Raw genomic sequence first — 18,295 nt, 5'->3', positions numbered from 1 at the left:
ATTTGGTGATTTTTATCAACTGGTTAATCATAAAGAGTTACTTTTTACTCCCGTGTCCCTTTGTCATTTCAGTCAGTTGGCATTCTTGCTATCTCTTTCCTGCCAACAGAACAAAGATGAATTTGATGGCAATTATTTTATACTTTAGAATGATTTTATTTTACTGAATATTGAGATACTTGGAAGTGAAATATTTTAGAGCTACAAAAACAACTGTGGCCAGATTTGTGTACTATGAATAAAGTCCTACTATGAATGAATTCCTTCCCAGCCTCTATCTGGGCTTACAGGGTGTACTTTGAGGGTCTCAGTCCAAAGTGGGTGAACCAAGAACAAAGATGTCAGCATTCTTCTTTTTAAATTCAAAAGGCAAAGTGCAGGTGCGAGACATTAAAATTTGAAAAAAGATGCTATTGGGCAGAACATTTTTTTTCTATTCCACATCTATCCAGAATAGGAAAAATATCACTTAAATGGGAGTGGAGGGGAGTTTAGAGAAAAAGTAGAGTGGTATGTTTGTGTGGCTGTCCTATCCCAGACTAAGGTGAAGAGTGGTGAATGGGTACATAGCAAACCTCTTTGTAATTGTGGAGATCTCAGAACTGAGAAGACATGTGCCTCTTTTTCCTAGTGTCACCAAGATGACTGCAGGCTTTGTAGAGAGGACCTTCAGTGGTATGGAGTAGAAAATGTGGTCTTGTCATGAGTGTTAGAGAAAATTCAAAGGGCTGAGTTTCTCCCAGCCTTACAGTGGGATAAGAGAACGTCAGAAAGCACCAAAAATTATCCTTGTTCTCATCTTGGATTCTTGTGTTTCCTTTTTCACATTCTGATCTAGTAACTTTTCTAATCCTATCTTTATTTTTTTCTAATTCTATCTTTTTTAATATTTATTTTTTAGTTGTAGTTGGACACAATATCTTTTATTTTATTTAATTATTTTTATGTGGTGCTGAGGATCAAACCCAGGGCCTCAGATGTGCTAGGCAAGTGCTCTACTGCTGAGCCACAACCCCAGCCCCCTAATTCTATCTTTAAAAGGAGTTAAGTCTCAGTATATTGTGTTTTCCTTGTTGCCTAGGTCCATTTTGGATTCTATAAACTTCAGGTATCTTCCTATATGACTTGCTCTCTATTGATTCTTTCAGAGCTGTTTTCCAGAATCAAAACCATTTCCTGAATCACAGTCGTCTCTTTATTTAAGATATTTGAAATTTCTTTTATTTGCTCCCTTAGGTCATTTTACTCTGTGCCAACTTGATTTCCCAAGATTGAATATTTTACTTATCATCTGAATTTCGGCATTGTGACGGTATCCTTCAGCATTCCCTCCTTTTTGGCACAATTGTCTGTTTTATTTCCAGTGTAATACGCCCTTGGTGGTTGTTCTTGTTCTTATTCTTCCTCTTCTCCACTTTTTCTTCCTCCTCTTGCTTCTCTTCTTTTTTGTGTCTTGCTAAATCATCTTCTCTTTTCTGATTGCACATGTAGTTTTATGTCAGTGAATTACAAAGAATTTCAATAGGATTTTTAATGTAACTACCTCTTTGTCTTAACTGAAATCATATTTTCCCCGAGTGATAATCCTTTCAGCAGTTTCAAGGGCAGAGTACTCATTCTTCCTCCATTGTGTTATAGCATGGAAATGGTCTGAGCAAGCTTTTTTGCTTACCATTGTGATTTCTTTCAATGGCCACTCCTCCATTAATACACATACATTCCACCTTCTTTCCATCCTCATTTCCCTGCCTTGGTTAATCTCTTTGCTCTATAACTATATTCAGTGAGGACTTTGGCAATTCTCTTCCTTTCTACCCTGGCTATTGTTATCATCCTAGAAAACTGAGCAACCATGGTGATATATCTGTATCCTTACACTTAATTTCTTACACTTAATTGATTTCTCCCTCCATTCTACTTAGCTTAGGTATTATAAGTAACCTAGAGATGATTTAAAGTATACAGGAGGATGCATGTAGGTTATATGCAAGTACTATACCATTTTATATAAGGGACTTGAACATCTTTGGATTTAGATACCTGTGATGGAGAGAGGGAGTCCTGGAACTAATTCCTCAAGGATACCAAGGGATGACTATACTCAGGTGGATGTAGCTTTGAACTAGAGATGCATGGGTTATTAAGTGGATTTGATTTCTGCACCACTGGCTCCCTCTGAGCATTTCTGGACAATGATCAAACCATAGCCATATGTGGTACCCTTAGTTATGAATAAAATCTTCTGAGTTATGCTCCTTGTTTTTAAATGCTAGCTATGTAACTATGGCAAATTGGTTAAGCTCTTGTCTCATTTCCTCAGCAGTCAGATGGGGATATGGAATGATCTATCTCATAATCAAGAGGGTTTTATATATATAGTAGTGCTTGGCAACACAGTAAGCTTTATATAAATACAGATATTATAAATACTATTATCATAAATGTATAAATTCCTCTAAGATATAAGATTAGGAGTAGAACTGCTGTTAGGTAAGATATGCATTTTAAAAACAAACCTGTTCTTTATTTTGTCTCTATTTTCTTTAGTCTGTCAGTCTCCCCCCCCAACCTCTGCTTCTTTCATATCTATCTAGGATTCTGTTAGCACATTTTTAATATTGTGAACCTCAATTGTAGTGCTTTGTGATTGTTGTGTCAGTAATGGGTAAGCATGTCAAAGAAGAAGAGCAAATCCAGTTGTGTAGATCATTCATTCCCCAAGGCGGGCAGATTGGATTAAGGATGCAATGAGAGTAGCTTCTTTCTGCCAGGCACAAGGCTCTTTTTATCTCGGCACAGCTTGTAAAGTGTTTTGCTTCCCACTCTGTCTCCTTTGGAGATGTCACAGACAATGACGGTGAATGGGCTAATCTCATTTTCTTCTTACTTCCTTCTTCACCCAGCTCTTCCCTTCACCTGTACTATTCCCATGCACACATTCCTTTAACCGACAGACAAAATATTTTAGCTACTTATTGCTTACTATTTGCTGCCTTCTAACCACATTATCTTTCTCTCATTCTTTTTACTTCTGTTTCAAGAAATGTCCCTATGTCCTTTATTCTTTCTTAGCGTATTCCCTGCAACCCCTTGTTTTACTAGAAATCTGGTTTTCCTTGTATGATGCTGTTTTCCTTTTCTCTTTGTAGCCTAGTTGTTCTGAATAGGTGAAGTCAGTGTGAGACAGTGAAATTAATTGAGAATGAGTTATTTATTTATTTATAGTTATTTGTTTATTTAATAAAAACTTTTATTTGCTCTTTTTAAAATATACATGACAATAGAGTGTATTTTGACATACACATACATGGAGTATAATTTCCCATTCTTGTGGTTGTACATGATGATGTGGAGTTACACATGGTGGTGTATTCATATATGAACATAGGAAAGTTATGTTTAATTCATTCTACTGCCTTTTCTTTCCCCATCCCCACTCCCTTCCTGCTTCCCTTCATTCCCCTTTTGTCTAATCCATTGAACTTCTGTTCTCTTCCACCCTTATTGTGTGTTAGCATTCCCATATCAAAGAGAACATTTGGCCTTTGTTTTTCTGGACTTGGCTTATTTCACTTAGCATGATAGTGTCCAGTTCCATTCATTTACTGGCAAATGCCATAATTTTATTTTTCTTTATGGTTGAGTAATATTCCATTTTTTTGTGTGTTTGTGTGTGTGTGTGTGTGTGTGTGTGTGTTTGTATGTATAATTTTCTTTACCCATTTATTTGTTGAAGGGCACCTATGTTGGTTTCATAGCTTCGCTGTTGTGAATTGAGCTGTTATTAAACATTGATGTAGCTGCATCAGTATGCTAATTTTAAGTCCTCTGGGTATATACCGAGGAGTGAGATAACTGGGTCAAATGGAAGTTCCATTCCAAGTTTTCTGAGGAATCTGTATATTGCTTTCCAGAGTGGTTGCACCAATTTTCAGTCCCACCAGCAATGTATGAGTTTGCCTTTCTCTCTACAACCTCATCAACATTTATTGTTACTTGTATTGTTGATAACTGCCATTCTGACTGGAGTGAGATGGAATCTCAGTGTAGTTTTAATTTGCATTTCTGTAATTGCTAGAGATGTTGACCATTTTTTCATGTATTGGTTGATTGATTGTATTTTTCCTTCTGTGAAGTGCCTATTTAGTTCCTTTGTCCATTTATTGATTGGGTTATTTGTGTTTTTTTTTTTTTTGGTTTTAAGTTTCTTGAGTTCTTTATACATGCTGGAAATTAATGCTGTATCTGAGGTGCAGATGGCAGAGATTTTTCTCCCATTCTGTAGGCTCTGTCTTCACATTATTGATTGATTGTTTCCTTTGCTGTGAAGAAGCTTTTTAGTTTGTTACCATCCCATTTATTGATTCTTGATTTTACTTGTGCTTTAGGAGTCTTGTTGGAAGTCAGTTCCTAAGCCAACCTGATGGAAAGTTAGGCCTACATTTTCTTCTATGAGGCACAGGGTCTCTGGTCTAATACCTAGGTCTTTGATCCACTTTGAGTTTCGTTTTGTGCAGGGTGAGAGATAGGAGTTTAACTTCATTTTGCTACATATGGGTTTTCTGTTTTCCCGGCACCATTTTGGGGGCTGTTATTATTAAAGCTGCTATTAATATTTATGTAAAAATCTTCATGTGGACATATGTTGTCATTTTATCTAGGAATAGAATTTCTAGGTCCTATAGTAAACTGTCAACCTAAATAAAAGAGAGAAATTTTCCAAAGAATAATGTTATTTATTTCGGGGATAGCAGAGCATTGTAATAGGAATATACACGCCATAGTAATCTATTGGTGTATTCAAGGAGACTGAGGCAAGGAGAATATTTTAGAGGCAAAAATGAGGAGGATTATGTAAGATATTTTGGAACAACCATGTTTGGCCACAGGATTAATAATAAGAATGGTGCCAGTACAAGGCTGAACAGAAAATTGCTGGGCAGATGTCCTTGTAGAAGTATTTTTTGTGGAAGGTTGTGGTCTTGGTAGAGTCTTTGTGATAGTTACTATTAGACATTTGCCTGTGAAAACCCTTTCTTCATATCCTCCTGGTTTTTCAAAAAATGTTTTTCTTCACATTTTTTGATCCGGAGCATTATTGTTGTACATAATGGTGGGATTTGTTGTTACGTATTATAACATGCATACAATATAACAATATAATTTGGCCAACATACCTCCCTAGTACTTTCTCCCCCCACTGGTTCCCTTCCTCTATTCTATTGATCTCTCTTTGCTTTTCATGTGATTACCCTCCCCCTGCCCAACTGTTCTTTCCCTTTTTCCTTTTGAACTTGAGAGAAAAGACATGATCCTTGACCTTCTGAATTTGACTTATTTCACTTAACATAATGGTCTTAAGTTCCACTCATTTTCCTGCAAATGACTTAATTTCATATTTCTTTATGATTGAGTAAACCTCCATTGTGTATATATACCACATTTTCTTTATCCATTCATCTGTTGATGGACAACTAGGCTGTTTCCATAGTTTGGCTGTTGTGAATTGTGCTGTTATACATGGTTATGCATGTATTGCTATAGTATGCTGACTTTAACTTTTTTAGGCTAAATACTGAAGGATGGTATAGATGGGTCATGTAGTGGTTCCATGACTAGTCTTTTGAGGAAACTGCATACTGATTTCCATAGTGTTGAAATAATTCACAGTCCCACCAGCAATACAAAAGTGTTCCTTTTTCTCCACATCCTCTGTGGCATTTATTACTGTTTGTATTCTTAATGACTGCCATTCTGACTGGTATGAGATGAAATCTCAGTGTAGTTTTGATTTGCATTTCCCTAATTGCTAATAATGTTTATTATTTTTCTTTATATATTTGTTGGCTAGTTGTATTTCTTCTTCTGAGAAGTTTCTGTTCAATTCATTCACTCATTTATTAATTGTTTTTATTTTGTGGTTCTAAGTTTTTTGAGTTCTTTATTATAGGTATTAATCTGTCAGAGGAGTAGCTAGCAAAGATTTTCTCCTGTTCTTTGAGTTTTCTCTTTACATTTTTGTTTCCTTTGCTTTGCAGAAGCTTTTTATTTTGATGTCACCCCATTTATTAACTTTTGGCATTATTTCCTAAGCTCTAGGGGTCCTATTGAGAAGGTCATTGCTTGTGCCCATATACCGGATTGTTGAGCCTACGTTTTCTTCTAAGAGTTGCATTGTTTCTGGTCTAATTTTTAGGTCTTTGATCCATTTTGAGTTGATTTTTGTGCAGGGTGAGAGATAAGGGTATAGTCTCATTCTTCCACATATGGATAACCAATTTTCCCAGCACCATCTGTTCAAGAGGCTGTCTTTTCTCAAGTGTATGTTTTTGGCACCTTTGTCAAGGGTCAGATGACTTGAGATGTGTGGGTTCCTCTCTGTGTATTCTATTTTTGTATCATTGCTCTAGGTGTCTGTTTTTATGCTAGTACCATGCACTTTTGGTTACTATGTCTCCAGCATTGCTTTGTTTTTTTGGAATTGCTCTGGCTATTCTGCGTCTTTTATTTTTCCAAGTGAATTTTAGGACTTTTTTTTCTAGTTATGTGATGAATATCACTGATATTTTGATAGGGATTGCACCAAATCTGTATAGTGCCTTTGGTAGTATGGCCATTTAAACAATATTAATTCTGCTTATCCATGAGCATGGGAGGTCTTTCCATCTTCTTGTATCTTCTTCAATTTCTTTCTTCAGTGTTCCATAGTATTGTAGAGTTCTTTTACCTCCTTGGTTAGATTTATTCCTAGGTATTTTTATTTTTCAAGCTATTATGAATGGAATTATAATGAGATTTCTTTCTCAGCAGATTCATTGTTGGTAAATAGGAAAGCTATTGTATGTTGGTTTTGTAACCCTATATTGCTGAATTTTTATTAGCTCTAGCAGTCTTATGGTGGATTTTTTTTTTGATTGTCTCTGTTTAGGATAATGTCATCTACAAATAATGCTAATTTGACTTTTTCCTTTTCTATTTTTATCCCTTTTATTTACTTCTCTTACCTAATTGTTCTGGCTAGCATTTCTAGCACTGTATTAAATAGGAGTGGTGAAAGTGGACATTTTTCCCATTTTCAAATTAAATTGTCTTATAAGATTTAAAAACTTTTCAGATATTCTGAGTTGTTTATGAAGAATAGGACTTCAGGAAATAGGTTATTCTTGTTAGTTTTTAGTTTGACCACCTATGTGAGAGAAATGGAATGAAGCAGAGATGAGACAAAACTCAGTATTTGATCACCATTTATGTATTGTTAATTTTAATGTAATACAGTTATTTGAATCCAAAGACTTAAAACAAACACATTACAATCAAACCAAAGAACCATATATATAACTGTGACAGTCTTCCTTTCCAGTTGGGTATTGATGATATTTCCCTACATGGAAAGGATAGTAAATGACAGGAGGAATTATATTTCTATTTTATAGCACCTCTAAAGTTTTCTAGTTCAGAACAACTTCACAGAAATAGAAGCCAAGATCGTTCTTGCTGACCCAAAATAAAGCCCACATTTGGATCATTTGATCCTGAACTGATCCATCTCTGCTCTTTAAGAAATAATCTTTCTGGGCACAGTGGCCCATGCCTGTAATTCCAGCTATTGGGGAGGCTGAGGCTGGAGAATCACAAGTTTGAGGCTGGCTTAGTGAAGACCCTGTCTCAAAATAAAATTTAAAAAGTTGGGGTGGGAGGGCATTTGGGGATGTAGTTCAGTGATAGAGTGCTTGCATTGCATGTGTGAATCCCTGTGTTCAATCCCTAGTATGTTAAAACAAAACAAAACAAAACAAATCATACTCTTGCTTGTTGGCTAGGGAGAAACATTTGGAGCAACTTTTTAATGCCACTGATTAGTACTGGTATACCCCAAAATAGGGGTTTGGTGGTTTTGAGAAACAAAGAAGCTACCAAGGCTGCATCTTTGTTTTTGTGTTTCTGCTACTGTTTAGTGTAGGTTACACCAAAAATTAGAGTATGTATTGCTTTAATAGAAAGATTTGGCTCCAGGACTAGCAATGCTTTTATACTATATAGCATTATAAAGCTACAAGCTTTGTTTTGGAATCATCTCTAATTAAATAATGACCTCTCAAAGATACCTTAACTAAATCCCATACTCTTAAATACTTTTGCTTTATTTTGAATTTAACCCGCAACACTAATCATTTATTCAACCAAATATTTCCTAACAGAGTTAGCCTAAATATCCTACATTCTTTGGAAGGAATGCATAATAAGGAATAGAGTACATTATAGCTTTAAGAGAAAAGAATAGAAAAAGATATATCTACTTTGAGAAAGAAATTTCATGAGTTGCTTATCTGCAAATTTTTCATTTCTTAAATTGCTATTTGAGTTATTTTAACTTCTGTTTATTATTCATTCTTAGAATTAGCACCTCTGCTCTTGGACATATTCATAAAGTGGAGTGCTACTATTAAAACTATGAGAATTTGAACCTAAACTTCCCCCTCCATAGTTACTTACTCTTCCTCTTTGATAGCAGTAGCCACCTTGTCTATTGTCCTCATTGTATAATGGCAGTGTATTGGTAGTATTGGATCTAGACTGTTCATAACAGGGTGTAAATTGTTCAAAGGTACAACCTGAGGAACTTTCTGCTGGTCTATAACTGCTTCTTGATTGTCCTTCATTATAATTTGAATGGTTACAGTTTGATTCACACTGGTTTCCACATCTCCCTTGTGATTCATGTTGCTCATAACTAGAACACTGACTGGGTCCAGAGCTACATGATCCAGATCTAGATGAGTGACATGAGCCATACTCATATTGTTGAGAGCTAGAGCACAGACCAGATCCAGAACGACATTGTCCAGAGATAGATGAGGGACAAGAACCAGACACATACGGTTTAGAACTAGAACACTGACCAGATCCAGAATAAGGTTGTGCAGATATAGAGGAAGGACGTGAACCAGACCCATATTGTTGAGAGCTACAACTCTGACCTGAGCCAGATCCAAATTGGCTGTGGCTAGAATAATGACTTGAGGCAGATCTCTGCTGGCCAGAGTTAGAAGACTGATTTGAACCATACCCATGTTGACCATAGTGGGAAGATTGACTTGAGCTGGACCAAGGTTGGTCATGGCATGATGACTGTCCTGCTATTGAACCCTGTTGTCCATAGCCAGAAGTTTGATCTAAGCCAGATCTATTCTGACTAAAGCCAGAAGAACCTCCTGAACAAGATTCATGTTGACCAAAGCCAGAAAATTCTCCTGAGCCAGATATTTGTTGCCCCAAACTGGAAGATTGACTTGATCCAGACCCATGCTGAAAGCTAGAAGACTGACCTGAGCCAGACCTGGGTTGACCAAAACCAGAAGACTCTATTGAACCAGGCCCATGTTGCCTATGAATAGAAGACTGGCCAGATTCAGCTGTGTGTTGTCCATAGCTAGAAGACTGACTTAAACCAGATCTATGCTGACCATAACTGGAAGACTGTCCTGAGCTGGAGCCATGTTGGCAACAGCTGGATGACTGTCCTGAGTATGAGCCATGTTCTCCATTACTAGAGGACTGGCCTAAGCCAGTTCCATGGTGACTAAAGCTAGAGGACTCTCCTGAACCAGACCCTTGTCCAAAATGTGAAGACCCTCCTGAACCAGAACTGTGGTGCCTCTGCCTAGAAGTTTGACGTGATCCAGATATGTGCTGGCCACAGCTGGAAGACTGACTTAACCCAGACCCATGCTGTCCATAGCTGGCAGACTGACCTGAGCTGGATCCATGTTGGCCACAGCTGGATGACTGTCCTGAGTATGAGCCATGTTGTCCACTACTAGAGGACTGACCTAAGCCAGTTCCATGGTGACTAATGCCAGAAGACTCTCCTGAGCCAGACCCTTGTCCAACACTTGAAGACCCTCCTGAACCAGAACTGTGGTGCCTCTGCCTAGAAGATTGTCTTGATCCAGATCTGTGCTGGCCATACCTGGAAGACTGACTTAACCCAGACCCATGCTGTCCATAGCTGGCAGACTGACCTAAGCTGGACCCATGTTGGCCACAGCTGGATGACTGTCCTGAGTATGAGCCATGCTGTCCACTACTAGAGGACTGGCCTAAGCCAGTTCCATGGTGACTAAAGCTAGAGGACTCTCCTGAACCAGAGCCTTGTCCAAAATTTGAAGACCCTCTTGAACCAGAACTGTGGTGCCTCTGCCTAGAAGTTTGACTTGATCCAGATCTGTGCTGGCCATAGCTGGAAGACTGACTTAACCCAGACCCATGCTGTCCATAGCTGGCAGACTGACCTGAGCTGGACCCATGTTGGCCACAGCTGGATGACTGTCCTGAGTATGAGCCATGCTGTCCACTACTAGAGGACTGGCCTAAGCCAGTTCCATGGTGACTAAAGCTAGAGGGCTCTCCTGAACCAGAGCCTTGTCCAAAAATTGAAGACCCTCCTGTACCAGAACTGTGGTACCTCTGCCTAGAAGATTGTCTTGATCCAGATGTGTGCTGACCATAGCTGGGAGATTGAGCTGAGCTGGACCCATGTTGTTCACAGCTTGATGACTGTCCTGAGTATGAGCCATGTTGTCCACTACTAGACGATTGACCTAAGCCAGACCCATGTTGATTAAAGCCAGAAGACTCTCCTGAGCCAGACCCTTGTCCAAAATTTGAAGACCTTCTTGATCCAGAACTATGGTGCCTCTGCCTAGAAGTTTGACTTGATCCAGATCTGTGCTGGCCATAGCTGGAAGACTGACTTAACCCAGACCCATGCTGTCCATAGCTGGTAGACTGACCTGAGCTGGACCCATGTTGGCCACAGGTGGATGACTGTCCTGAGTATGAGCCATGTTGTCCACTACTGGAGGACTGCTCTAAGCCAGTTCCATGGTGACTAATGCCAGAAGACTCTCCTGAGCCAGACCCTTGTCCAACACTTGAAGACCCTCCTGAACCAGAACTGTGGTGCCTCTGCCTAGAAGTTTGGCTTGATCCGGATCTGTGCTGGCCACAGCTGGAAGACTGACTTAACCCAGACCCATGCTGTCCATAGCTGGCAGACTGACCTGAGCTGGACCCATGTTGGCCACAGCTGGATGACTGTCCTGAGTATGAGCCATGCTGTCCACTACTAGAGGACTGGCCTAAGCCAGTTCCATGGTGACTAAAGCTAGAGGACTCTCCCGAACCAGTCCCTTGTCCAAAACTTGAAGACCCTCCTGAACCAGAACTGTGGTGCCTCTGCCTAGAAGATTGTCTTGATCCAGATCTGTGCTGGCCATAGCTGGGAGACTGAGCTGAGCTGGACCCATGTTGTTCACTGCTTGATGACTGACCTGAGTATGAGCCATGTTGTCCACTACTAGAGGACTGACCTAAGCCAGTTCCATGGTGACTAATGCCAGAAGACTCTCCTGAGCCAGACCCTTGTCCAACACTTAAAGACCCTCCTGAACCAGAACTGTGGTGCCTCTGCCTAGAAGTTTGGCTTGATCCGGATCTGTGCTGGCCACAGCTGGAAGACTGACTTAACCCAGACCCATGCTGTCCATAGCTGGCAGACTGACCTGAGCTGGACCCATGTTGGCCACAGCTGGATGACTGTCCTGAGTATGAGCCATGCTGTCCACTACTAGAGGACTGACCTAAGCCAGTTCCATGGTGACTAAAGCTAGAGGACTCTCCTGAACCAGAGCCTTGTCCAAAACTTGAAGACCCTCCTGAACCAGAACTGTGGTGCCTCTGCCTAGAAGTTTGACTTGATCCAGATCTGTGCTGGCCACAGCTGGAAGACTGACTTAACCCAGACCCATGCTGTCCATAGCTGGCAGACTGACCTGAGCTGGACCCATGTTGGCCACAGCTGGATGACTGTCCTGAGTATGAGCCATGCTGTCCACTACTAGAGGACTGGCCTAAGCCAGTTCCATGGTGACTAAAGCTAGAGGACTCTCCTGAACCAGTCCCTTGTCCAAAACTTGAAGACCCTCTTGAACCAGAACTGTGGTGCCTCTGCCTAGAAGATTGTCTTGATCCAGATCTGTGCTGGCCATAGCTGGGAGACTGAGCTAAGCTGGACCCATGTTGTTCACAGCTTGATGACTGTCCTGAGTATGAGCCATGTTGTCCACTACTAGAGGATTGACCTAAGCCAGACCCATGTTGATTAAAGCCAGAAGACTCTCCTGAGCCAGACCCTTGTCCAAAATTTGAAGACCTTCTTGAACCAGAACTGTGGTGCCTCTGCCTAGAAGTTTGACTTGATCCAGATCTGTGCTGGCCATAGCTGGAAGACTGACTTAACCCAGACCCATGCTGTCCATAGCTGGTAGACTGACCTGAGCTGGACCCATGTTGGCCACAGGTGGATGACTGTCCTGAGTATGAGCCATGTTGTCCACTACTGGAGGACTGCTCTAAGCCAGTTCCATGGTGACTGAAGCTAGAGGACTCTCCTGAACTGGATCCTTGTCCAACACTTGAAGACCCTCCTGAACCAGAACTGTGGTGCCTCTGCCTAGAAGATTTTCTTGATCCAGATCTGTGCTGGCCATAGCTGGGAGACTGAGCTGAGCTGGACCCATGTTGTTCACTGCTTGATGACTGTCCTGAGTATGAGCCATGTTGTCCACTACTAGAGGACTGGCCTAAGCCAGTTCCATGTTGATTAAATGCAGAAGACTCTCCAGATGCAGACTGTTGTTGAGCAGAACCAGAAGACTCACTTGACCCACAACCATGCTGACCGTAACTAACAGATTGACCTGAGGTAGACTCATGGTGTTTCTGACTAGAACATAGGCTTGAGCCACTTCCATATTTTCCATAATTAGAGGATTGGCCTGATCCAGAGCTATGCGTTTGTCTCGTAGAACTCCCCGACTGACAGCCTGAATTGGATTCATGGTATTTTTCCCTGGAAGAAATGCTGGATCCATACCCACATTGTTCATAGTCAGAAGACTCTCCAGATCCAGTCTCTAGGTGACCGTGGCTAGTATGCTTTCCCAAGCGAGACCTCTCGTGACCAAAGACAGAGGTCTGACCTGTGCCAGAGCCATGCTTTTGTCTTCTGTCACTTTCTGATGAATGAGTATAGCTGCTTCTGTGTTTTCTCTGAGTAGAGGACCGATAGGAGCTTGATCGATTTTTGTCACTGCTTATGGACTTGCCTGATGCAGACCTATATTCTTCATTGCTTGAGGACTGTCTTGATCCAGAACCATATTTTTCTTGTTGCCTGTATTCTGATATACCACTTGAGCTTGATCTAGGTTGCCTTTGACTAGAAGAATGACTAAAGCTAGAGCCCTGTTGTTCATATCGTGATGACTGATCTAAATCAGATCCATCTTGTTCACAACTTGATGACTTGCCTGAGCTAGATCCCTGATTTTGTTTTTCCCAACTCCTTGACTCACTTGAGCTGGATGTATGTCTTCTTTTACTAGGGGGATGACCTGAGCTTGACCTATATTTTCCATAACTGGAAGACTCACTTGAACTGGAATAGTATCCTTGTTCTTCACAGTTACCTGATTGAGATTCTACATTTGGTTCATGCCATCTCTGTTGAGAGGGCTGGCCTGAGCTAGACTCATTAGCATAACCAGAATGGTCATTTGAGTTTGACCCGTAGTCTTGTCCTTCATAACTCCCTGAGCTGAATCCATGATACTTCCTACCAGAGGACAGGCCTGATTTCTTATTATGTTGTTTATTCCCTAAAAATTCTTTTGGGTTGGCTCTTTCTTGCTGATGAGTACCATGCTTATTGTTTTCACTGTGCTCAAAGTGGCTTGAACTTGAGTCTTTCCTTTCCCCAGAGCTTTGCCAGTGCCCAGAATTAGACAAAATTCCTTGTTCCTTCAATTTTCTGGATGTGAACCTAGGCCTGTGTTTAATGTTTCCTCTAGAGCTCTTGGAATAGGAATCATTCTCTTCTGCACTTGAACTTGAATAATTGGAAGAGGATTCTTGCCATTTGTCTTTCTCTTCTTCTGTTTCACTCTGTTCCTCTTGGTGCTGGTGACTGTGATCTCTCTGCTTCGACCCTGAAGCTTGGCAGTAATCTTTGCCAATGATTTTATTACAAGCCTTAGTCAGCTTGAATATCATCAGAAGATATTCAGTAAAATCCACTTTGTTGTTGTGGTCTTGATCCAGACTTTGCATGATGATATCTACAGTGTCTGGATCATTTGGATTCTGTATAGGAACAAGGTACAGAGGGCAGCTCTGTCAGTATGGACTACACACTCAGTTAACCAATTGAAGGAAAACTGTAGAAATGTGAGTGGTTGGCATATTTAGGTGGAGCTCAACCATGTAGTCCTTTGGGCTAGATTACTCCCAAAGAGAAAGGAATATGCAATGAATAATGCAGAGAGAAATAGTTAGAAGGGGATACAACTGAAAGATGAAAGGGAAACAATTATTGTTGGTAGAAGAATGGTCAAATAGGAACATTTTGGATTCCCATATTAATCATATGTGGCTTTTCTTTATATGTCAAATTTAATAGTTAACTAATTAATTTATTCATTCAAGAAAGATTTATTGTATACTCTTATCTGCCTAGCATTGTGTTATATGAGGAAATAAAGCAGTGAACAAGTTTGGATCTGACAAAATGAAATTTAAAGTTAAGTGGGTCAGATACACCAACTTATAATTTATTGTAATAAAATTTCTATGAGTGGTATCAGAGGGTAACCACTCAGAATCCAAGAAAGGTTAATGAGAGGATGTGTTGCCTTTTGAAGGAAGAATTAAAATAAGCCAAATGAAGGGATAGAAAGGAAAGAAGAGGGTGCAAAAGATTCTTCCAGGCAGAGGGAATGACTTGAACAAAGGGCTAGAGGTGAGAGAAGGTATGGCTCATTCAAAGAACTGAAAGGAAATCCAGATTGCTAGATTTAGAGTTTGAGGACTCAAGAGATGTGACTAGAGAGATATCAGGTCTAGTTTATAACTTTTAAGCCATGTTAAGAAGTTTAGGGGCTGAGGATGTGGCTCAAGTGGTAGCGCGCTCGCCTGGCATGCGTGCGGCCCAGGTTCGATCCTTAGCACCACATACAAACAAAGATGTTGTGTCCGCCGATAACTAAAAAATAAATATTAAAAATTCTCTCTCTCTCTCTTCTCTCCCTCTCTCTTTTAAAAAAAAAGAAGTTTAGGACTTTAGATTATGAGCAGATGGGAGCTGTTGGAGGATTTTGAGTATCAAATGTTGAGATTGGAAGTAGGAAATGGCTTGAACTAGGGGACTAAGAATAGTGATGGAGAGAAATGGGCAGTTTTAAAATCTGTAGATGAACTAGATGGAGGATGGAAGGTGGTGCTGCCTGCTGAGGATGAGGAAATGAAAAATGGCACCAGATTTCTACCTTGGGCAAAAAGGAGGAGGAATGAGTTTAGAACGGAAGACAATGAGATTCATATCTGACACCTGTAATTTAAAACATCTAAAGAATTCCAAATAACAATATTCAGTAGGCAGTTAAATTTAAGGAGTTGAAACTGAACAGCTAAATTTAAGTTCCCAAACAACTTATTTCTAAAACTGACAATTTTAAAGTGGTGCACATTCTTTTTAGTGATTTAGGAGTACAAATGTACTGAATTTAGAGGCCTTATGGTACCAGAATCTTAGAAATGAGCAGTGGTCTAGACATTTCAAAATGAAAAGACAAAGGGAAGGAGATGCATGTCAACTACTTTGCAATTTTTCTGAGAACCATAGGTAGGACATTTTAATATAGGATATTACACCATAGATAGGACATCTAAAAATCTATGTATGTTTTCTATTGTTAAGTAGGTTTATTGACTTTGGTCATGTTATGGAAAGCATATGGTTCAACTTTTGATGGTACCTCAATCCTACCAAACCTAGTTCATTATTACCACGTAGGGTGAATTCTCTAGGATGTTTGGCATATATGACAAAAAGGCAGGAAGTGATGAAGAAGAGAACTGCTAGAAAATTCAGTCCTAACTTGGAGTTCTTACCTTCAGAATTTGGTGAAACTCATTTTCCAAGAGTTCTTTCAGCTCTGCCTTGTTTAACGTGTCACAGTCCCCATGTTGGGTGGTATATTGGTAGAAAACATCAATGACAGTGACAATGCCTTGCAGGAGTTTAGACATCTTTTTTTTTTTCAAATTTAAGTTAACCTAAGGGAGAAAAATATTATTATTATTCTTTTTTATTTAAATATATAAATAGGTCCAATTATTTTAGTAATTATCAGCCGTGATTAATTTTATCCTGTTGTAATCAAGAACTAATCCAGAATTGAGCAACTTGTTCAAGCCACGTAGCAAGAGAGTGATGAAATCAGGAACACAATCCATATCTTATTTCCCTTCCTGAATGAATGTAGGAGCAAAGACTTTCTGTTTTGGACTCTCTGCTTTTAGTAAAGAATATGAGCTTTGTTCTGGAGCTTTAGAAATTCCGTGTGCCAGTTCTTTCACTTACTAGTTTTTTTTTTTGTGTGTGTGTGTGTGTGTATGTGTGTGTGGTGCTGGGGATTGAACCTTGGGTCCTGTGCATATGAGGCAAGCACTCTACCAACTGAGCTATATCCCAATCCCTTATTGTTTTTTTTTTTTTTAAATAGGTCTTAGTCATCACACTTAAGAGACAAGTCTATCATCTATATGGTGTACCTAACTACAGCTAAGGAGCTTCTGTAGCTGAACTGGACCCTCAAGACATCTAGACAAGGGAAAGTAGACATAGTGGGCAATGCCAACCACAGGTGTAGGTAATAAGTTGCTGGGGTGTCTGCTATCAGATTAAGCTTTTGTTTTTATTCTTCAAGCAGTCACTGACCTTTAGGCCATACTGATTGTACAACAAAGAGAAAAAGCTCAGTAGTAAAAGAAACAACCAATCTAATGGATAACTAGATTCCCATGATCTTAATGAAAGATGTCAAAGAAATGAGATACTATTATATAGAGTTTAGTTGTTGCTTCATTTTCCTTCTCAATAAATTTAACTTATACCAAAGTTCCTAATAGTATACTAAAAAGAAGACTGGTATCCAGTGCCTCTTTGCCTTAAAGTATATCCTGGACTTTCATAATTTATAGTCCTAAGTACCCGTGAGTAGAAGAACTTAATCCCTGCTCACTTACCTAGTGCACCAGAGGAACAATAGGATGGAGATTGAAGTAGCTTGCAGGGTGCTTCTAGTTTGGGGATAGAGGCCCTTTTATAATGAAAATAATGGTCATCTTAGGGAGGAGTTGCACTCTTTGAGATGTCCTAATTCACTCCTAAACAAGTCCTGCTCCTTCTCCATCTCCACCTCCCAGATGATTACCTTCTTACTTCCTTACATGTTCACCTGAGATTGCAATAGCAGTTCCCAAATCTGGGCTAGTATCAGCCCCACCTGCCAAAATGTCAGGACACTTTGCAGAAAGGCCTCTGTATATTCACCCAACTATGTAGCACAGTGCATTGACAACAACAAAAAATTGTGCGGACTTTAATGGAAGTTGGATGGAGTATGTGCAGGTACATCAGGGACCAAATGTCAAAGAATCATGGAATTAAATGTTCAAAAGGAACCTTAAAGATCATCTAGGGGCTGGGGTTGTAGCTCAGTGGCAAAGCGCTTGCCTTCGATGTGTGAGGCACTGGGTTTGATCCTCAGCATCACATAAAAATAAATAAACAAAAATAAAGATATTGTATTCATCTATAGCTAAAAAATATTTAAAAATATCATATAGTCATACTCCCATTCTAAGCTAAATTTTCTTATATGAGATTCTCAGTCAGGGTGTTACCCATGATTTTATTATTACCTCTTGGAATGGATAATGGCTGTAGAGGCTCTCCTTTTCATCTGTTTAACTGACTCAGTTTATTTGACATTAGTGACCATTAATCATTGTAGCTTTCATTTGAACAGCCATATAACCTTAGGAAGAAAGGCATGTTCTTAAGCACAGTGTTCAAAATCCCTCATGATCTGGGTTGTGTCTTCTCTCCAACCTCCATTTTCTTTTCTCCAGATTCCCCTTTTTGTTACACTTGTAATTAACTATTTCCACTTTCCTGAATGTATTATATTACTTAATATTTTTTCTTAGAATACCTTTTCTCATTATCTGCCTAATGAAATATTAATTCTTCAATCTACTTTAGCCCCTACCCTGTAGGAAGTTTTTCTTGGATTACTCAAGAAAGAGGTATAAATGATAAATTTGTTCATAATTTTGTAGTTATATTAGTTACACTGTATTGTAATCTTTAAAATTATCTTATTATGCA

The 18,295-nt window shown here is 39.5% G+C and overlaps 1 protein-coding gene and 1 long non-coding RNA gene across 2 annotated transcripts in view; one reads left to right on the top strand and one right to left on the bottom strand.

Moving 5' to 3' along the window:
* LOC131423303 (uncharacterized) overlaps positions 1-18,295 on the top strand; it is an 85,080-nt gene that overhangs the window by 33,014 nt on the left and 33,771 nt on the right. The window lies entirely within an intron of this gene.
* Positions 7,235-17,212, bottom strand: Hrnr (hornerin). The gene is made up of 3 exons (XM_058571965.1): positions 17,149-17,212; positions 16,012-16,176; positions 7,235-14,205 (listed from the first exon to the last, which is right to left on the bottom strand). Exons 2-3 carry the CDS (start codon positions 16,147-16,149, stop codon positions 8,398-8,400), a joined length of 5,946 nt encoding a protein of 1,981 aa, XP_058427948.1. The 5' UTR covers positions 16,150-16,176; positions 17,149-17,212; the 3' UTR covers positions 7,235-8,397.

The sequence above is a fragment of the Marmota monax genome, unplaced genomic scaffold (assembly GCF_021218885.2).
Source record: "Marmota monax isolate L192 unplaced genomic scaffold, Marmota_monax_Labrador192_F-V1.1 WCK01_AAM20220418_F8-fsc00108, whole genome shotgun sequence".
In the NCBI taxonomy this organism is placed as follows: Eukaryota; Metazoa; Chordata; class Mammalia; order Rodentia; family Sciuridae; genus Marmota; species Marmota monax.
The sequence above is the reverse complement of the archived record's forward strand: the minus strand, read 5'-3'. Positions and strand labels throughout refer to the sequence as shown.

Coding starts and splice junctions, on each gene's coding strand:
- Hrnr (XM_058571965.1), bottom strand. CDS start 16,149: ATGTCTAAACTCCTGCAAGGCATTGTCACTGTCATTGATGTTTTCTAC. Junction 14,206..16,011: donor AGTTTCACCAAATTCTGAAG/GTAAGAACTCCA, acceptor GTTCCTATACAG/AATCCAAATGATCCAGACAC.